We start from the raw sequence: 22,141 nt of genomic DNA, 5'->3' as shown, positions 1-22,141 counted from the left end.
CTAAATAAGTGGTGCGAAAGACTCAGTATTTTTAAGATGTCACTTCTCCCTAAACTGATTTATAGATTCAAAGCAATCCTAATCGAACTCCCATCTGGAGTTCTGGTAGAAATTGATAAACAGATTCTAAAATTTATATGGAAAAGCAAAGGAACTAGACTAGCCAAAACAATTTTGAAAAAGTTGGAAGAGCCGTGCTATCTGATTTCAAGATAAAGCAGTGGTTCTCAGCTAGGGATGATTTTGCCCCCTCTCGCCCAGGGAACATTTAGCTGTGTCTGGAAAGGTTTTTTAATGTCACAATTTGGGAAAAGGGGGAAGGATGGTGCTACTGCTACTGGCATCTAGTGGGTAAAGGCTAAGAATGCTGCTAAACATCCTATAATGCATAGGACAGCCCCCCAGAAAAAAGAGTTGTCTGGCCCAAAATATTGTTCATGTCACTGTGGAGAAACCCTTCTATAAAGCTACAGTAGTGATCAAGACGGTGTGATATTGGCACAAAGACAATGGAACAAAGTAGAGAAGCCAGAAATAGACCCACACAGGTATGGTCAGTTGATTTTTGACAAAAATTCAAAGGCACTTCAATGGTGAAAGGACCATCTTTCATCAAGTGGTGTTGGAACAACTGGACACTCATATGGGAAAAATAAGTTGACCTGTACTTTACACTGTATTCTAGGATCAAAGGATCCTAGACTTAAATATGAAATATAAAACTATAAAACTTCTGGAAGAAAACATAGGAGATAATCTTTGTGAACTTGATAAAGATCTCTTAGATGTAATGTATAAAGCACAATCCAGAAAATAAAAACTTGATAAATGGAGCTTCACCAAAATTTAAAACATCTGCTCTTCACAAGACACTGTTAAGAAAATCCAGAGACAGGCTACAGATTGGGAGAAAATTATAAATCACTTTTATGCAAAATATATAAAGAACTCTCAAAACCCAATAATAAGAAAATAACCCAATAGAAGAAGAGTGAGGAAAAGATTTGAATAGGTACTTCACCCAAGCTATATAGACGACAAATAAGCACATGAAGTTTACTCAACCTCATTAATGAAACCCTACTCCAATGGGCTTAAATAAAGGTCGAATAAATTGACTTCCATTAGTAAATTCCACAGAGGATTGACAAATCAATCTGATTGTTTAACAAAGTGGTAAAAGATACAGTTACTTTGGAAGGGAGGAGGAGCTCTCCACTCTGTTAATAGGGCAGACAGGCCCCTGGCTGGCCATGGGATGTCCAGTCTGCTGAGAGCATCTGTCCCAGCATTCCCAGCAAGGGTCCTAAAATTCACCCTGATTGGCCAGTTTAGGTCACATGATGAAGCAGTGATTGGCCAGAAAATAGATTTATGCTGGTTAGTTTAAACCTGAGGCACCTGTCCCAGCCCTTGAGTCATAGTGTTAGCTTCTTCCAAAGTTCAAGGGCGTTAATGGAGGCAGGGTGACTGCGCAAACTTAAGTAGATAGAAATTTTGAAAGGAAAAGGGAAAGAATGTTGGTGAGGCAGGCGTAGTGCCTACCACACTCCATTACTGAATTGCTCTAAGATGTTTAAATTTGTTTGAAGTCATGCTTAGTGACTTTCCATGTCTCAGCATTGTCATTTTCCTCAGAAAGGAAGAAAATCTACATTATATTTAGAAAAAGAAAACTAAGAACAAAAATTGAGAGCCTGTGTGAAACCATCAATTTCAATTTTTTTCCATGCATTTAACTATTACACAGTTACACAATGTGACCCTTCGTTTCTGTTTGTAAACATGTTTGGAAAATAGCTCATTAAAAAAAAGAAACATGGAAGTTAGTGTTTAAAAATATTACATATTTTGAAATTTTCTTCCTGGCCATCTTAACCGTTTATGTATTCTGCAAGGAACACAATGCCAATTTCCCTGTAACACTCTTTCCTGGCCGGGGGCCTTCTTCTTTGATCAGGATGTGCTCATGGAGCTCCTGGAACAGTGTGCAGACGGACTCTGGAAGGCCGAACGCTATGAGCTGATCGCCGACATTTATAAGCTCATCATCCCCATCTACGAGAAGCGGAGGGATTTTGAGGTATCTGAGTGGTTTGTTTTCTCCCGTTTGAGAGGACAGTGGAGTGACACACATCCCCAGACATTCTTATATGCAGAAAGCGCAAGCAGGCCATTTGAGCAATGACCTCTGACCTGCCACGTGACACTGGCAGTCGCCACCCTCAGAGCCATCAGGTGTCACACCTCTACCCAGACCTCAAATCTCAAACGACAAGGGGTGGGAATTCTGGCACTCCACCTCTTAGCTAAGGAATGGAGTAGGAAAAGCGAAGACTGCAAACGTCATCAGAGGACTGAATGGGCTTACTGCACTGGAAATCCAGTGGGTCTTCAATATGCAGGATGGCCCTTTGGGTAGAAAACAGAACAGTTGGATAACGATCACTACCAGTTGTGCTGTCAAAATTCATTCTTGATTTTTTTTTGAAACTCAAGTCCAACGAATTTTCACCTATGTAGTATCATTTCATTGTTATTTTAAAATAATTCTACTAGTTGCAAGTGGGAAGAAATGGGGTTTGTTCTGCTTTCCAGAGGCTGGCCCATCTGTATGACACACTGCACCGAGCCTACAGCAAGGTGACCGAGGTCATGCACTCAGGCCGAAGGCTTCTGGGGACGTACTTCCGAGTAGCCTTCTTCGGACAGGTGAGCCTCCTCTCTGTTCTCTAGGCCGTCCCAAGTCCTTTTTTTCTTGTTTAAACTCTATATACAAAGTGGTATTTTGTAAATTTTCTGTTTTCTAGAAATGCTAATTTGATGAATTTGTCATGTTTAGTATGGTTCTTATCTTCCTCAGTAGTAAACTTTCTGCCTTTTTTTCTTTCTTCCTGTCTTTTTATTACTTTCTTAAGGCAGCGGTAAGTTCTCCTTCCATAAGATATTCTTAGCGGCATCTTTGGTACCTCAGTGTGGTTTGCAAGTTTCCTTTTCAAGTCTGTATGTATATCTGTCCAGTCATTACAAACTCCAAAACAAAATTAACATTTTATTCCATTTACAGAAATAAATCACCTGTTCCCTTACACGTCTATACTGCATGTTTTAAACCAAAATTAAGACTTTGTGGTTTCCTTTGTCCCTGTGCTTCTCTATCTTTTATAATACAATATCTCTGCAAGTAGATTTACCATTGTAATATTTCAGAAACCCTTTAGAAAAGGGGTCATTTAAATTTAACTGAAAGTTTAACCTCCAAGTCTCTAACATGATTAAATAGTATAAATTACAATCCATTTATTCAGGGTGTGTGGTTTTCTATGAGCATTCTATAACCTTCAATTTATCCTGTTATTTATTGTCTTTTATAACTTTATAGCAATACCAGTTTACAGACAGTGAAACAGATGTGGAGGTAATTACAGTAAATACATAAAAAGCAAGTAATGTAGTGAAATCACTGCATCTAAACTCCTAGTTTGATGTGGATGTTTTTTGTTTCATGTTAGCCTGCATTTTTTCTTTTATATACTGTGTTTTTTGCACCATTTTCTCTCTTTCATTTTAGATGAGAAAATTTTTTTTTTAATTTATTTCAAATATTAACCCAATCTGGGCTTTTTAGTTTTCAACCTTTTTCACTTCCCATGCAATACTTAACCTTCTTGTATCGAGACATGATTGGTGCTAAAACAGATGATGACTGGTGATAATGAAAATATTTCCTGATCTTATGCTACAGCCCTTTAATATTTGTCTCATCAAGAAGACAAAACATAATTTACACCAACTTCACATAACTTTTGCCAGACCAGAATGCTTCCTTTTATGCCGTAAAATCCCAAGTAAACGGCAGAGATCAGGAGAAGCGTTTCTGAGGCCTGCAGATAGCAGGCTGCTGAGTCATGTCTTAGTGAGTCTTAGTGAGTTCTGCTCCTTGGGAATGTGAAACAGGCTTGAATCCCATGATTAGACTTCACCAAGGGAACACAGTCTTGAATCCCCAATCTTTCATTTCCCTCCACACTTAACGACAGCATTCTTGGATGAGTTTGCAATTTTGTGTTTCGCCTTTACCTTGCACCCAGACCTCACATTATTATCATTTTCCTTCCTATTCGGAAAGCCTGATTTTGTTTTTAGAATCATTCCCTTTTTTGTTGTTGTTAACTCCTGTAACAAAAGAATCCTTCCTGGGTGGTAAGCCTTGGGCTTATATTTGGGGATAGCTCTAATTGTGCTTTATGTCACAGGGATTCTTTGAAGATGAAGATGGAAAGGAGTATATCTACAAGGAACCCAAACTCACGCCTCTGTCAGAAATTTCTCAGAGACTCCTTAAACTTTACTCAGATAAATTTGGTTCTGAAAACGTCAAAATGATACAAGATTCTGGCAAGGTATGACTATGCTTGGAAACATATTATAGCAATATAATATTGTTTTTTTATGTATGATTGATCATATATTATATATTTATAAATGTGGTAGAAAAAAGAAGACCCAGGAAAAAGTCAGGAATGGTTGGCCTTGAGTGGCAGGTGTATTTTTTTTTCTTAATACCTCTCTGTGCGTCCCAGGTGTCTTTCATTAAGCAAACCTTTATTTCATAATTTTAAAGATATTATTTTACAAAATAATTAACATCTGAAAGGATGTACTGTTTTTAGTCCCGCTATTTAGAAACTCTGTAGGAGTAGGGTCCTAGGTTCTGTTTGTCTTTGTAGTTTTTCCTTGCACTTAGCACAGTGCCTGGCATGTTACTTGACACTCTGACTGTCTGATATATGGACAGATGGATGGGCAGACAGAGAGACCAAGGAATGAACTAATTAGCCAGCACATTTGTAGGAATGAGATCTACTTTCTACTTAGAGAGGCTGTCCTCTGCTGTATCGCTCTCATGAAAACCCTTTCTGAACGTACACGTTTTTCCTATATGTTTATGTGTTCCACTGTCTTCAGGGCATCTCCCGAGAGATGGGATCCCTTTGTTTCCGGAAACTCAGGCCAAGATAGAACTTCTGTTCTTTGCATTAAAAATGCTTCTCCTGGGCTTCCCTGGTGGCGCAGCGGTTGAGAGTCCGCCTGCCGATGCAGGGAACATGGGTTCATGCCCCGGTCTGGGAAGACCCCACATGCCGCGGAGTGGCTGGGCCCGTGAGCCATGGCCGCTGAGCCTGCGCGTCCGGAGCCTGTGCTCCGCAACGGGAGAGGCCACGACAGTGAGAGGCCTGCATACTACAAAAAAAAAAAAAAAAAAAATGCTTCTCCTGCTCAGTTTCCAGCAGCAATAAGTTCTACCTTTTTCTCAGTTCATCCTTTTGGAGGATCCTTCGTTCATTTTTGGGGGGCCTGAGCCCTGCTTTGGAGTCCCTAGTGTCTGGAATCTGTTTCCTTGGGGCCCTTCATTTTCTCCAGAGAAGACTCTTCCAGTCTCCTGCCCAGGTGGTAGGGAGGGGACAAGGGAGGGGGAATAATTCTGAATTCTGGAGGCAGGGGATGAGCAAGGGCGAAGGTCCCACGTCCGGCTTGCAGCTTTTCACCTGCCCTTCCTGCATCCTGCTCTGTTCCTTGCCCCTGCTTTCTGCTGAGACTGGTGAACCCACTTAGACTCTTTCCAGACCGGTTTCTCCAAGGAACGGTCTCTACTCTCTTGTGGGGCTGGAACTAGGGAAGGGAACCCAGGGTTCTGCCACCTCACATAGACTTTGGGCCACCTGCCACCCCACACGTCTACTGGTCACCGAAACCCTGGTCCTGGTCCTCTACAGATGCCAGTCTGTTCAGGCTCCATAACAGATACCATAGACTGGGTGGCTTATAAACAACAGAAGTTTATTTCTCACAGTTTTGGAGGCTGGGAAGTCCAAGGTCAAGGCACCGGCAGATTCGGTGTCAGGTGAGGTTCTTCTAACTGCTTCACAGACTGCTGTCTTACTGTCGGGTCCTCACATGGAGGAAGGGGTGAAGGAGCTCTGTGGGGTCCCTTTTATAAGGGCACTAATCCCATTCATGAAGGCTCTACCCTCCTGACCTAATCACCTCCTGCCTCCTAATACCATCACATTGAAGGTTAATATTTCTGCATGAGAATTTTGGGGGAACGCAGACATTAAGTCTATCACAACAGGCTTTTGTGGGGTGATCTGACTCCCCTGTTGTTGCCCCTCTCCATGGGAACTTGGGTTAGAACTTTCTCTCCCAAGTCAGGAAGTACATCTCCATGCACCTGCCTTCCAGATATTCATTAAATTCATCCACTGCTGTTCTGTCCTCTCTTCTTGGTCCTTGCTGGTTAATTCTATACTGTCATTTTAATAGAGTTGTGCAAAGGAAAAGGGACAAATGTACATTGTTGGTCCATTTTTAGCTAGAAACCTCAACACAACCTTATTAAGACCTACTTCCTTTCTAGACCAAATCACTCAGGTCCAACTTGCCTTTTTCTCTGAAACCAAAACCTTTGTCTGGGTCAGGTTGTGGCTTTAACCTTAACAGCCTTCTGTTAAGGTTCTCACGCATTAGTTCTTCTTGCCCTTTTGATATGTGGTCCTTGATGCAGCAGCTGAAAGACGTCCTAGACCTTCTTCTCTTCCTCAAACACCAGTCCTTTATTCCTTCTGCTGAGGCACACATACAAGTTTGAAAGTGAAAACTAGGGAAACACCACTGAAATACAGGCAAGAATGGTCATTTCCTCTGCTTTTAAATTGTTTCTGCTGAAGAAAGTTAAGTCTAAGAGGTTCGAATACAATTATAGTGATTGGCCTGATGGCCTTTTCTAAAAGAAAAGTAACTCATGACTAGGTATTTTCTGAACTTGTAGTTTAAGGCACTTGCACATCTGTTTTTCATGTTTCTTCACACACGTCTCTGTTAAGAGAACGGTGGTGCATGATAATTTGGGACCAGTAAACCCATCTTGATCTCAGTTGTTTGCCCTCATTCCAGGATCGTCTCCAAATTCTCTGTATGGTCATTTCTTTCATGTCCCCTTTTATTGCTGTAGAAGCTTAAAAACAATACGTGCAAAGTAGATTTATCTCCCTAATAAATTAACTTTTTTTTTTGTATGGAAAGTGCCTATGTTTAATTTTCTAGCATGTCACAGAAGTTAGAGCACCACGAGGTCTAGCCGTGTAGTTTTAAAAGCATTCATGTGCTGAGTCTGTCAGGAACTAAATTTATAATCTGAGCAGTCTTAGATTAGTCTGTACCTGTATTAAATTAATTCATCTACATCTGTTTATATCTAATCTATCTACAGATTAACTATGATTTGGGGGCCTAGGCTTTAAACATTATTAGTAAAATAAACATTTTTGTCTCTAAGCCAAATATGTAAAACTACGGCTTAGAAAATAATCAGAGGAATCCAGATGAGGAGTCATTCCACACACAAACTAGCATGATGTCTTCAAAAAAGTCAATGTCATGGGAAAAAAATAGTCTAGATTAAACAAGACTAAGGAGACAAAACTAAACGTAAAATGCAATCATTGATTAGATTCTGGTTCAAACACAAATAGCTATAAATAATATTCTGGGACATTTGAGAAATTCATCTCAACTTGGTATATTTGGCACTATTAGGAAATTAGTGTTAATTTTGTTACATATGATGATGTATTGTGGTTATGGAGGAGAATATCCTCATGTTTAGGAGTTGCTGGCTCAAGTGTCATGATGTGAACCACTTACTTTGAAATGTTTCAGCTAAAAAAAAAGTCTACATATACGTGTGTGTGTGAATAGACACATATAAACAAATACAGCAAAGTATTAGCAATTGTTCTCAGTGGTGGGTATGTGGGTGTTCATTGTACTATTTTTTTTCAAACTTTTCTGAAATTTCCCAAAACTTTTACTAATACGAAGTGGAAACACACAGCTTCGGCATGCTTGGGAGGAGTCCTTTCAATAGCCATAGCGATATTCCATTTCCTTTATGCATTTAAAGGTCAACCCGAAGGATCTGGATTCCAAGTATGCGTATATCCAGGTGACTCATGTGATCCCATTCTTTGATGAGAAGGAATTGCAAGAAAGAAAAACGGAGTTTGAAAGATCTCACAACATTCGCCGCTTCATGTTTGAGATGCCCTTCACCCAGACTGGGAAAAGGCAGGGAGGCGTCGAAGAGCAGTGCAAACGGCGCACCATACTGACAGGTACAGTCTTCCTGGCCCCTTTCTTTAAGAATCACACCCAGACATCAGCCCAGATGTCAAGATAAAGAGCCCTCCAGAAGGGACCCAGAAGCATCTAGAATTGGAAAGGCACTTCGAGCTTAGTTAACTTTCCTTACATATCCATTTCAGCTTAACGTGTATCTAATGCTTGCTTTCGAATACTCATGACATTTTTCTATTTACCTGTTTGTATTTTATTCTTCCACCAGACCAGAAGTTCATACCCAATGTCAGGTAGCTTACCCTTTTTAGAATCTGGTGAAGACAGCTCAGAATGCTTTTGCACACAATTTCAAGTGATTTGCAGACTCTGTAGACCCGTGGCCCCCCCAGGTCAAGAACCGCCCCCCCGCACACAGTGCTGCATCTGTGTCATGGGAAGAGACCCCTTACACACCAGCATGAGCCTGCTCAGAGATCTAGGTGGGGTGAATAAATGGGACATGAGGCTGGACCCCACCCACCTAGTCTCTGAGTGGCTGGCCACCTTCAGCTTGGGCACCTCCAGAACCAGGAAGCTCAGTGCATTCACAGGCTGCCCATTCAGCTGTGCCAGAGTTTTAATGGATCCTTTGGTCCTGCTTAGCCATGGATCACCCACCCCCAGAACTATGCTGTGCATCATCTCCCTGTTCCTGACAAGTGTAGAGTCATCTTGAGAGTGATTTCTACCTTCTTTAGGGGAGCTTGACGCCATCGCTCTTAGGGTTAGGGTCAGCAAATGACGGGTAACCTGAAATAAAACGCTTTCTTGACTTAAAAAAAATTGGTGAGGAGGCTACTGAGAATGCCAGTTGTGTCCATCTCTGCTATTGAAGCCCATTTTTCAAAGAGTGGCCACACTTAAGTCGAACCTGGAAAGCACCCGCTGCTTGTCCGGCAGTCGATGCTGTCAAGTGTTCCGCCTGGGCGGGAACAGGGATCATTGTAATAGTTAGTGAAAGGAGCACTGTGAGGGTGGCATGTTTCAGGTGAGGCTCCACCCTCGCCAGTGGACAGTACACTTTAAATGGGTGAACTGTGTGGTGTGTGATTTATGTCTCAGTAGAGCTGTTGCCAAGGAAAGAATATGGTTCATTATGAAATAGTTCAGAACAGCATATTGCACAGGATTTTTCACCGTTCTTATGAGGGAACTGAGATAAAAATTAAAATACAAAAAAAAAAACACCCCCAAACCCTACATTCTTAAAGAAGGAGTCTCTGCTCCTGCTTTTAGAATAATAAGATAACATGTAAGGCACAAACAATATTAGCCTCTAAAACGTTAACCCCTCCCCATAGGTAAATGAATTGTTTTTCTAATGGACACAGTAACAAATTCTTACTAAGCAAAATAACTGCATTTCTAGGTGGAGTCATTTGATGAGAATTACCAGCTTACCACGTTTATCTCTACAGCTGTGATGACCTCAAATCAGTGCTTATCAAAGGTTGTTCGCGCGAATATCAGCAGCATCAGCATCACCTGGGAACTTGTTAGAAATGCAGATTCTTGGGCTCCACCCAGACCTTCTGGATCGAGGACTCTTGGGGTGGGGCCCAGATGGTTGTGTTTAACCAAGCCTTCCAGGTGATTCTGATGCCACTCAAGTTTGAGAACTGCTGATTTAAATAAACTTAGCTCACTGATGAGTCAAGATCAGGATTTTTTATTACGATTATTCTGCTCAGGTAGCATACTGATTCATAAACAGTTACCATGAGGTGCTTTCCCTGGCCAGTTATGTCACAGAAATATTTTTGATTAGATAACGGGCTAGAGCAAAGCTCTGTACCTGCCAGAGCAGAGGGGACAAAGAGTAACCCCACTGCAGAGAGAAGCAAAGTAGACACAGGGGCTGTTGGCTTGGGAAACAACCACCTTGAGAAGGTGTGGGCAGTGCAGAGCCTGGGCCTGGGTCCTGTAGACCCAGTCACATCCTCACTGTGTGACCTTGGGCAGGTCACTTAACCTCGCTGCACCTTAGTTTTTCATCTGTAAAAAGAGATTTGTACTATCCATCTGGTGTCAAAGAATTTTGTAAATTATGCCCAGGTGTGGAAAGAATGTACTTCATTTTGCCACATCTCACCCACCATTGAGCTCCTTGCCTTTTGAGGTTGGTGAGGAGTGAAAGGAGATTATAACACAACACAGCACCAAAGAGGGGTGCAGTTTTTGCCCTGAAAGATTCTGAGAATTTCAGAAGGATAATTACTGGGTAGTGTAAAGATTTAGAGAAGGGGCTATAAAAATGCTATTAAGAGCCTATAAACTACATCCAGCTTCAGTTAAAGACACACAGACCAGGATATTCTGAAGACTTTGAATTTGAGAGTTTTCCCTTGTGTTATTAATCCCTTAGGTTCTTCTTCCACTGCATGCTTCAGAGCTGACCTTTGGCCTTCTAAGTTGTCGGGGAGCCCCTGCCCTCCCTGCCCTCTGAACCCAGACTGGCTCACTTTCCTGGATAGTTTAGTCAGTTAGCTGCAGTTGTGGAATCCTTTGAAAAACCTAATGATTGCCCTCCAGGCCCCCTCGGTGTAAATTTCTGAGCCTGCCTCCCTACGTGATTCCCTCTGTTCCTTCTTTCGTGGAACTCATTCCATGGAGTTTCTTCCTGGTCACTGTTCCAAAGTCTTCCAAATCATGTCCAGGCTCCTACTCAGGTTGGAAGTATCCTCCTGCCCCTCACCCTCTGTTCGGTCCAGCCAGACCGTACACCCACCCGCTCTTCTCAGCCATCTCTCCCTCGTCCTCCTGCCTGAAGGGCTGCAGATCACTGGTGTGGGGCGTTGATTAATAACACGGTGGCTCACTCAGTCCACCACCTAATTTTCCACCTTCCAGGCCAGTTTGCTCTTTCATTTAGCCATTTGGGCAGTAACACATTCTTCAGTTCAGCTAAATTCATTGAGCACAGGCAATGTTCCAACTTGGCATATCAGCAAAACAGAGCTCTCTGGCTTGTGCAGCTTAGACTCTAGCAGGAGGAGGCAGATGATAAACAGTAAATATAATGGGTAAATGTATCTGTGTTGGAAGGTCATATACGTTCTGGACAAAAGCAAAGGGGGTTGGAATTGTGGGGTTGGGGGCAGGGGGGCTGCAGTTTAATGGCGTGGCCAGGGTAGGTTTCACTGACAGTCCAGACTTGAAGGAGTTGAGGGAGCGGGCCCTGCACATGTCTGGAGGGAGAAGGCGCCGTCGGGGCAGAGGCCAGCGGCAGGGGTCCCTGTGCCCGGCACATTCAGGGCACGACCAGCAGGCAGGCATGGCTGGAGCTGAGTGAGCCCCAGTGAGAGGAGAGATGAGGCCCACAAGGAAGGCAGGGGCCGGGGCAGTCCCAGATTGCGTGGACCGGGGAGGCTCACGCACAGACTGGAGTTTCCTGTATCATCACACCCCTACTTTGCCTCGTTGACTCTCCAGTTAACCATCGTAAGGAGCAGTGACTCAGGACTTATTTGGCTGAGTGAAATCAGCGCAATGTGCACATCTCACAGACACTGTTGGAGTTGGTTTTTCTCTCTGAAATAATGGCGCTACCGCACTGTGGCACTCAAAAACACTGTGATAACACTAATCACGTGTGTTTGGACATGGCTGTTAGCCTCATGAAACGTGTGTCCTGACAAGTGAGAATGCAGTGGCCCTCCCCTGTGTAAAGCGTGTCAGTCTATCACGTGCGAGTTCACCTCTGGCCGGAGGGCCGTGTTCTGTCTCCCTGGCTGATAAACAGCAGCATCTAGTTCTTGTCATGTATCAAAGGAGCCTTCAGTCCGAAGAGGACTTATCAATCCCAGGGTTGCCACTTAAAAACTCTGTGTCCACAAGGAACACAGAAGAAATAGTAGACACAGACCCTTGGCCTTAGATTGATAAAACATGTAGCGACTAGAACAGGCCTGTAAGTGTGTGACAAACAAGGTTGCATCACGTTGAATGTCTTTTCCAGCCTTGTTCAGACTCTGGGTAACCCAAGGGAACTCTGTGTTTTGCAGGGAGCCGGGCTTTCTCATTTTGTGATCAGTCCTTTTTGAGTAAACCCTCCCCAGCCACTTAGTAAATAGTAAAGAATCCAAACATAACACTCCATCTTACTTTAGCTTGTTAAAAAATAAAATAAGCTTTTAAGCATATGTCTACCTGTTTATTCATAAATATATATTAAATAAGAATATTATAGATTTTTACATATACCATACAAGCAATAAGGTAGAAATGTAAAACAGTACCAAATTGGAACCAGTTATTTTTCTGTTCTTTTTTTTAAATAAATTTATTTTATTTTATGTATTTATTTTTGGCTGCGTTGGGTCTTTCTTGCGGTACGCACGTAGCCTTCTCATTGCGGTGGCTTCTTGTTGCGGAGCATGGGCTTCAGGTGCACGGGCTCAGTAATTGTGGCTCGCAGGCTCTAGAGCTCAGGCTCAGTAGTTGTGGCGCACGGGCTTAATTGCTCCGCAGCATGTGGGATCTTCCCAGACCACGGCTCGAACCCGTGTACCCTGCGTTGGTAGGCAGATTCTTAACCACTGTGCCTCCGGGAAAACCTTTCTGTTCTTCTTTAAATGAACTCTTTGGTGTTGATATGTTCAGGTGTCTTATTATAAGAAAGGAAAACAATATCGAGTGGCGCCTTTTTTGGTTAAAAAAAAAAGTGAGAAAAATTAAATATTTTTATTTAATGTTTTTGAATCATTTAAAAGTTTTAAAATATCTTTTATTATTATGCAACTCAAAGAGTTTGTGAATTTCTGCTTCATAAAATACTTTGCTTGGAAATATATTCTCATGTTATTTTTCATTGATTTCTCTGGCCGTACAAACTTAAGCATGTGATTCAAAGTTGTTCTATGGCTCAAGCATATTTCTATGGAACTCTTTTCTGGACTTAATTTATTATATGATATCTCAAAACTGTTTATTTAGTCTTTTTTATATTTGCAAAGCCATCTTATACCTACTAGCTCATTCAGCTCTCATAATTTCCAAGGAAGTAGTGCATTTATGGGTGAGAAAATTGAGCCGGGAATGAGAAAGTGATTTCTTCAAAGACAAACTTCTCATATTAAAGTTGACAAGAACCCAACTCTCTTGACTTTATGTGATACCTGTCATGCACAATGATAAACGAGGACAGTATTCTGGTTCCACGAAATACTGGCATGTGACCTAGGCAAGCTCTGGGTTCCTTATCTGTAGAATGGGAGTAATGATCACTTCTACCTCAGTACTAGTGAAGCACGTGCAAGCTGTGGACTCATTCTAGGCCGTGTTCATCCACAGCCATACACTGCTTCCCTTACGTGAAGAAGCGGATCCCCGTCATGTACCAGCACCACACGGACCTGAACCCCATCGAGGTGGCCATTGACGAGATGAGTAAGAAAGTGGCCGAGCTCCGGCAGCTGTGCTCCTCGGCTGAAGTGGACATGATCAAACTGCAGCTCAAACTCCAGGGCAGTGTGAGCGTCCAGGTGAGCCGGGCGCCGGACCAAGCAAACCACCGGGCAACAGAGAACAGATCCTTAGACCTTGGAAAATTTTAGGTCGTTCACACCAGCAAGGTCCAGTGTAGATCCCTGGCTTTATCAGGTGATCCCCGTTACCTCCCTTCAATATTTGTGCAGTTTCTCCTGATGCCAGAGGGGCGGTAGCCTTGGGGCTACGAGAGTGTCATTCTCACCAAGTTGTCTGCCAGGGGTAGGAGGTGGCTCTCCATACAACCTGGTTTTTCAATAATTTGAGGAATTCTGTGTGCCTAATTGGAAGCATAAAGACTCTTTTAAATATAAAGCAAGTGTGGATAGCTATAGGTTTTCTTATAAAACTGTTGTTTTCTGGTTTCTATGAAAATTGCACCTGAAAAAGTACATTAAGTTTCACTCTCTTAATGGTATCTTTTATTAACAAAATTATTCATTTTAATATAGCCCAGCTAATCAATTTTTCCTTTATTTGTGTGTCCTCTTTAAGAAATCTGTGTCAGAGATATTCTATGTTTTCTTTGTTTAGATTCCTGTGTAGGTGTGCAATCTATCTGAATTGGTTTTTGTATGTGGTAGCATACAGGGGTCAAGACATTTTTTTTCCTATAGCTGTTCAAGTGATGTGTACCATTTATGGACAAAGTCATCCTGGATCTAGGTGCTGATTATACAAATATGTTCAGTTTGTGAAAATTTATCAAGCTAAACACTTATGATATATGCACCTTTATGTTTGTATAGTGCACTTCAATCATGGGGGTTTTTTTCAGGTATTTTACGTATATGATTTCCTAAGAAATTAGTAGATGTTAAATCACTCCCTCCAGGGACCAGCATGCTTCTTGCTTTATTGATGTTTTTAAATGTATATAAATAATTCTATCATCTGCTTTATGTATATATTCCCATATCCAATTATTTTCTCTTTCTGGAAGGGTGTGTTTATGAAAGTTACATATAGATTGTAATACAATGGTTTCATTTCCTGAAGTCAGTTTTTGTCAACTTTTTATCAGATCCACGCTGAGCTGTTACCTAGCATTTTTCTAAATGTCTGTCATTCACTGCAAAAGTTTTCACAGATGTTTTCAGCCTCTTCCCTTATGGCCCAAAAGACTAATGTGCCAAAATAAGTTATCAAGCGAATATGATAAATATTCCAGCCACATGATTGATTAGATAATGGGCCAGAGGCCAAAATTTTCTGCAGCTTAAAACAGAACCTGGCCTGGGAACATCCAGCCTCTATCTAAGGCCAGTGGAAGAGTGTGTGTGCCAGTAAGGGATGGGGCTGGACAGGTCTAGCCTTCTAAAGGGCAAAATGTGCCCTGCCATTTGATAGTGACCTTGAGGGGTTTTGTTTGTTTGTTTGTTTGTTTATTTTTTATACAGCAGGTTCTAATTAGTTATCTATTTAATGCATATTAGTGTATACATGTCAATCCCAATCTCCCAGTTCATCCCACCACCACCACCACCCACCCCACTTTCCCCACTTGGTGTCCGTACGTTTGTTCTCTACATCTGTGTCTCTATTTCTGCCCTAAAAACCGGTTCGTCTGTACCGTTTTACTAGATTCCACATATATGTGTTAATATACGATATTTGTTTTTCTCTTTCTGACTTACTTCACTCCGTATGACAGTCTCTAGGAGTGACCTTAGAGTTTTATAAATGCCCCATCATCTTTAAAAGCAAAGAATTCCATGATGAAATGAAGAGATTAAGTTTATACATGTGCACCCTCCAGGGTAACAACAAAGCTGGAGTCAGGGGAAATGAACTTTATTGTTTTATTTGTGTGTTTCTTTAATTCTTCCACCAAGAGCCTCTGGGCTTGCTGTTGTACAGGACAGAGCCATCAGGTGGCTCCGTGATTCTGCACTCCACTCCAAGATCTTGTTATGCTGGACTTCATGAAGTCTCATCAGCTTCCCTTCTGCATCTTCTTAAAACTGAACATATGTATCGTTTTGTATAATCCTTCATTTGGGTTACCTTTAGGTTGTTAACATAGCTCTCCACACATATCCAGTAATCATATCCAGTTATCACCAAGGGTTAGCTAGTTGTCCCTGTCTCAGAGGGCCCCACCTCTAATGTCTGTGCCCCCCGTCTCCCCACCTCTGGTGTGAATTCTCTCAGCTCAGTTACTGTGCAAGTCCTGTACACTGTGGACCAGGACCACAGCCCGTCCCCTTCACCGACAGCCACAGACGAGACGGACAGCCCTCGCTACTTACCTTCCAAGTCCACCAGGCCTCCCAGGAAAAATCGTGCACTAATCACATGGTCAGGACCTTTCCCAAGATGTCTCAGGTGCCTGGAACTTTCTCCTTCCCATCCAGTGTATCTAACCTTCTTTCTCTCAACACTCCCACGTTTCCTGACTTACCCAACCTCGGCGAACTCTTCTTGGAGAATTAAAGGAGACATTCAGGGCTCTGGTTCACTCATCCTGTTGCTAAATGCCCCCAAATCTTTGTCTTTCCAGCCCACCTGAATGGTTAGTTCATTTGAGGATAGCAGATCAGCTTGCCCATGGCTATCTACACAATTCCATGAGGTGAACAGTTGGTTTTTTAAAACTGGCTCATATGCTTAATTTTTCAATTTTCATTGCACTCGCCAGATTGACCTCTTAGTTCAGTGTCATGTAGCACAAATACCAGTTGGAGGACATGGGCTCTGATCTCAGGTGTTTTGCTTATTGGCTATTCGACCTTGAACGGGTCCTTAAGTTTTCCAAGCATTGGTTCTTCCTACATAAAATGAACCATCATCACAAGTGCCCTAAGGAAGGCTGAGATGATAAAATCAAATCGCTTATAACATCATGAGCTTTATTCATGGTTTCCTCTTTGGTGTCCTAAGTTCCTGGAGGGCAGAGGTCATGACTAACTCACTCAAGCAGCATTTTTAGCAAATGCCAACTGAAACTAAATTAATGATAATTGGTATTTTCTTCATAACATAATTTAAGATCTTTGTTCTTTATCTAGGTCAATGCCGGTCCACTAGCATATGCCCGAGCTTTCTTAGACGACACAAACACAAAGAGATATCCTGACAATAAAGTGAAGCTGCTTAAAGAAGTTTTCAGGTAAAGCACACGGGAAATGTCTCTTTTCTTCAAGTATTGATCATTTCTGTGCTCACTCAAGAACGAGATCCTACCAGTTGGACTCATCCTGTGTTCTGTACATGCCTTGATTTCCCTCTCCCACACCGTTCCAGGCAATTTGTGGAAGCTTGCGGTCAAGCCTTAGCGGTAAATGAACGGCTGATCAAAGAGGACCAGTTAGAGTATCAGGAGGAAATGAAGGCCAACTACAGGGAAATGACAAGAGAGCTTTCTGAAATCATGCATGAGCAGGTAGGTGCCACTCTGGAGTGCTTCTCATTTTTGGGGAGCACACATCAGTTGGGGCCTCAAGTGCCCCCAGTGATGGCCTAAACCCTCCGACATCCTTCCAGAATTTTGCTGTCTGAAGGATAGTGTAGCATGCTGCACTGCCGCTACTGCCTAACCATGGGTACCTGGGGAGCAGCTAACACTGTGTCACCCGTCATTGTCTAATATGACCAGAGGAGACCAGCACCCTCCTCCTCTTTATCACTTAATCTAGCTCAAAAACACCTCACATTAAAAAAAATACCAATACCATTCCTGGAAGCTTCTTTATTCACCCAATCCTTTGGAAGAAGAGGGTTTACCAGCCTGGTTTAAGGAATTCTCTGTTGTAGTAAGTGTCTTTCACCATTTAAAGAGATAGGGTCGTTCAGTTTTTTACTGTTTACAGCTGACCTGGGTGCCCTCGTGGGTTCCTCAAGGCTACTTCTTTATTCCTTGTCATTGTGAGCAGCTTTCCTGATTACACTGCTACTGTCGTCTTCCTGTATGAATTCCTTTTGGTAGGATTACATATGTGGGCTCAGTGGTCATCAGGGGGGACAGCTGCCCAGGGAACTGAGTGAATCTCAAAGGCGATCATCTCCTATTGCTTCTTGAGGGGTCTGTTCTCCATCAACCACAGCGACTTCTTCTGAGTCACGGACTCAGTCTTTATGATTAGTGTTGGCACCTTGATAGCACACGACTGCTTCTGTCTGTTCCCTACGGTACTGTCTTTCATTCTCGCAAAATGGAAGCCAAGACCATTTGTGTCAGTTAACGTACCATGTGATGATTTAGTGAGAAGGATTCTGTTGTAGGAAACTCACTTAAATGTCTAAGCTTTAACGTGCTTTTTTCTCTCCTCCATGCTCACACATTCAGATGGGATGGTAATGTCATTTTTTAATTTTATTTCTCTGGATCTTGATAACTGGCTCACATAAAGTTATTACTGAGTTTGGGCAACTACAGACATTGACGTAATGACCATGCACGTGCAAAAAGAAGCCCTCTTCTGGGCATTTAGAAAAGTAGGAAAACAAAACTGAATAAACATGTGAATCATTAAGCAGAAAGAGAAGGTCTCATGGGAACAAGTTTTTGCAGAAAGCTCAAGGTCTTTTCCATGGGGCCTCCAGACAGGATGGAGAGCTTGGTCAGTGGGTGCCAGCACTTGGCACTAGAAAAGATGAAAGTAGGAAGAAAATTGTGGGCTGAGAATATTAAAATAAACTTCCAGATTGTATGGACACAATGCCATGCCGTGCTCTAAACTACACCTTGAACTTTCCATTATCTCAACAACTATGAAGATTAAACTTTGAACCCTTGAGCAAAAAGAGTCATGACCTGGAGTAGACTTGCTTTTGGATTTTCCAGGGGAGCCTCTGAGTGTGTATGTTCTTCTCAGTTTCCACCTGGCAATAGCCCGAGTCTTGCACTTAGAATTCTTCCCTGCATTACTGAGCGCGAAAGAGACTTGATCAGGGTCAGCGAGGCAGCCACTCTCTTGCTCCCAGGGTAGAAATCTGTAAGACCCTAAGAGAAGGAGCTGGTAGAGAACACCGATGCTCCAGACTCAATTAAAAAAGACTTTTCCAGGGGACAAGGCCAGGTCGTGTCCCCATCAAGTGTGTGTAGGATAGGCCTCAAGGTGCCTTATAACCTGGTGAGGTTAGAAGACTGTCCACTCACTAACCTGGAAAGGAAACAAAACATGTTGTTCTTGACTTTCTCCTTAAAATCCTGACCTGAAAAACGTCATTTATGAGGTGAGCTAACACGCTCCCTCTGCAAACCACCAAAGCCAAGCTCTCTGAGGGCACCGCCACTCACAGTAACAGTGGCCACTGGATGATAAATGTGAGAAGTGTCATTTGGAGCAGTTTACGCTTGGGTAACCTTGTGTTTCTGTGCCTCGAGATTTGCCCCCTGGAGGAGAAGACCAGCGTTTTGCCGAATTCCCTTCACATCTTCAACGCCATCAGTGGGACCCCAACAAGCACGCTGGTTCACGGCATGACCAGCTCGTCCTCCGTGGTGTGACGTCATCTCGTGGACCGCGTGTGGGGACTTGCTTTGTCATTTGCAAACTCAGGATGATCTCCAAAGCTACTCACTGGGCACATGCCAAGGCCCGGGGAGGCGGAGCCCAAGGAGCAGTCGAGGGGAACGCGCGAGAAGGGAAAGAAAGAGCCGTGTTATTTCATAGCAGATGTTCTGCAGGGTCGTAGGAGAGCACACATATTTTTTTAAACCTTGCTGGCAATAGTCAACATTTTCATTATGTCTTAACAGAGGTATGTGGCGGACACTCTTAAGCTGGAGTTAAATTTTATTCTTCCTTACAGAGTAGTATTAAAAATAAACGGCCTGGAGAAAACAAGTATTCTGGAATGTACATAGCACTGAAATCGAGGCTGGGGTAACCTTTTGCCTCTAGGCTAAGCTGGAAAATCTTGAAAATATTTTTTTTTTCCCGTGGCACATTCAGGTTGAATACAGGAACTATTTTTGTGACTAGTTTTTGATGACCTAAGGGAACTGACCATTGTAATTTTTGTACCAGTGAACCCGGAGGTTTAGTGCTTTTATACTCATTTACTTGCATTTAAAAAATATGAAAGCTTAAGAAACTATGTGAGCTTAAGACTAGTCAAGCAGTTTAGAACCAAAGGCCTGTATTAATAAACACAACTATGCTAAACATTTAAAGTAGTACAGTATACTGTTATGTACACAGAGTTTGTTAATACAGTCTTGGCATTGTGTACATACACGTATGACATTTCTACATTTTTAATACTCCCATTAGCTTCCGCATAAAGTTTAATTGTGACAGATTTGTGTTGTTCTTAGTATATGCAACACACTTGACTTTACTGTTTTATTCTTGTACATAAAAAAAGTGCAATATGGAGATGTATACAGTCTTTGCTATGTTAGGTTTATAAACTGTTTTAAAAATTTCATCCTTTTGCCAAAACGGTGGAGTATGTCATTGGTAAATCATAAATCCTGTGGTGAACAGTGGTGTAATGTAAAGCTTTCACCATGTTATATTTTCTTTTCAGACATTAATTTAGTAATTTTATATTTGGGAAAAATAAAGGTTTTTAATTTTATTTAACTAGAATCTCTGCCCTGCTGTAATTAAACATTCTGTACCACAGCTGTATTAAAAATAACATTGCTAATTTTCCGGTAGTGAGTATTGGGTATTTATTGTCTGACAGTCCTAAGAGGGGCAGGATATTGAAATATTTGGGGGTGAAATAATGTGGCAAAAGAAATTTGCTTTAAAGTACCTAAGGGGGAAAAAAGAGGGTAGGTAGGTGACAGATGTTGGTAATTGTGGAAGCTGAGGCTGGGTACGTGGGAATCATTGTACCCGTTTCTCTGCCTTTGTGCAAAGTTTCCATGGTACAGATTTCAAGAGGCAGGGCTAGGGGCCAGATCTTCCAGGGGATGTGGATAAATGCCTTGTTGCACTGCAGTCTGGCTCTGAATTCTACTGGTTGTTCCCAAGTATACATAGACAAGTTAATACTTCTGTCTTTTCCTCTTCAACTCTACCAAGGTCTCCATCTTTATCATCTCCCTGCTTGCTTTGAAGGTGAGTACTCTGGGATAAGATGGTCATTTATCCCAGCAATGCATCAGCGGCCAGGTGTGCCCACACTGCCTGTGCCCTACATCATCATAAACGCTGAAGCCGAGTCAAGTGATGCCTCAGACTGCAGGTGCTGGTCCTGCCTGTGGTTGTGCCCAGGGACCCAGCGGAGGAGCCACTCAGCCCCAGAGTTCCAGCGATGGAAGAAAGAGGAGTCTTTCACAAGAAATAAAATAGCTGGTTTTCCTACTTGAAGGGTTTTGGAGGCTGTCTTTTTTCATAACCAGTTGAGGAAGGAAATCATGATGCTGTGTACATCCTGAGCACCCAGATGCCAAGGATCTTATGGTATCTTTGGAACTTCTCTGTCAGTGGGCAAGGCTGTATTTTACAGATGGCGACAAGGTCATGAAGAAGAGATGTGAGGAGTTACGACAGCTCACCAGGCTGCAGCCCATTCATTAGTGGATCCAGACTTAGGGCTTGAGAAGATTCTCTGCGTTTGCCCTGAGTCTCTGACATGTCGGCCCCGTGTAATAAACCTTGACTCTCCCTAACACCAGCAGGGATAGGTATAAGAGTTTGTCTCCCTTGTCGCCGAGCTGGATTTCCTGGTCACAAATGACTCATTTAGAAGCCATAAAATGCAGGTCATCGTGCAGTAAGATAAATGTATCTAGAAAGAGCTAACTTGCTACCTTGTGGTTAAACTTGGGAAGTAATTTGTACAGATTTCATGTCAGATAAGAGTCAGCTTGGAAGGGGGCCAACCCTCACTAATTACAACAGTGGAGAAAGGAACCATCGCTAAGATGAAGACATCTATTGACCCTGTACTGAAACACATTCACATCAATTAAAAACCTCATTTAGTTTATGCATAAAATTTTAATTTTGGTATAAAGTTACACATTAAAGTAGCAGTTTATTGGGGAAAATTGTGTTTTTTAACATTAAGAAATCTTTATTGCTAATTTTCAATAAATTTTTAAATGTTTTCCATAGATCTTATTCTTTTTTTTTATTGCAGTAAAATATACATAACATGAAATTTACCATTTTAACCATTTTTAAATGTACAGTTCAGTGGCATTAAGTACATTCTTATTGTTGTGCAACCATCACCACCATTTATCTACAGAACTTTTTCATATTCCCAAACAAAAACTCTGTACTCATTAAACAAGAACTCCCTATTCCCCCTTTGGGAAAATTCTTTGACGTAACTTGGGAATTAAAACACTATTCAGTACTTTATCAGGGATATTTGCCACCTGGGAACTAACTAACTCTAGGTAGTATACATAAATAAAGTCAGCCCCTTGCATGGAGAAAGCTGTTGAGAGTAGGGATGTGAAATTAAAAGGTGACTTATGTAATAATCATTGGGATTTACATAACCATATGTCAGAGTTACTCAGTGTAGAAACTCTGTTCAAAAACATTTTGATTTC

At 42.1% G+C, this 22,141-nt stretch overlaps 1 protein-coding gene across 32 annotated transcripts in view; it reads left to right on the top strand.

The window, feature by feature from the left end:
* Positions 1 to 21,707, top strand: part of DOCK9 (dedicator of cytokinesis 9) — a 283,582-nt gene extending 261,875 nt beyond the window's left edge. For 18 of the 32 annotated variants that reach the window (XM_030856827.3, XM_060288094.2, XM_030856830.3 and 15 more), the window contains 9 exons: positions 1,961 to 2,083; positions 2,599 to 2,712; positions 3,383 to 3,418; positions 4,257 to 4,403; positions 7,967 to 8,177; positions 13,474 to 13,664; positions 16,680 to 16,780; positions 16,915 to 17,053; positions 18,998 to 20,276. In XM_030856827.3, coding sequence (XP_030712687.1) covers positions 1,961 to 2,083; positions 2,599 to 2,712; positions 3,383 to 3,418; positions 4,257 to 4,403; positions 7,967 to 8,177; positions 13,474 to 13,664; positions 16,680 to 16,780; positions 16,915 to 17,053; positions 18,998 to 19,120 — 1,185 coding nt within the window. In that variant the 3' untranslated portion in view covers positions 19,121 to 20,276. The other 14 variants (XM_030856834.3, XM_030856838.3, XM_060288095.2 and 11 more) reach the window with 5 other exon arrangements.
* Positions 21,708 to 22,141: the final 434 nt, after the last annotated feature.

The sequence above is a fragment of the Globicephala melas genome, chromosome 18 (genome assembly GCF_963455315.2).
Source record: "Globicephala melas chromosome 18, mGloMel1.2, whole genome shotgun sequence".
Classification (NCBI taxonomy): Eukaryota; Metazoa; Chordata; class Mammalia; order Artiodactyla; family Delphinidae; genus Globicephala; species Globicephala melas.
This window is presented reverse-complemented; position numbering and strand designations above follow the sequence as displayed.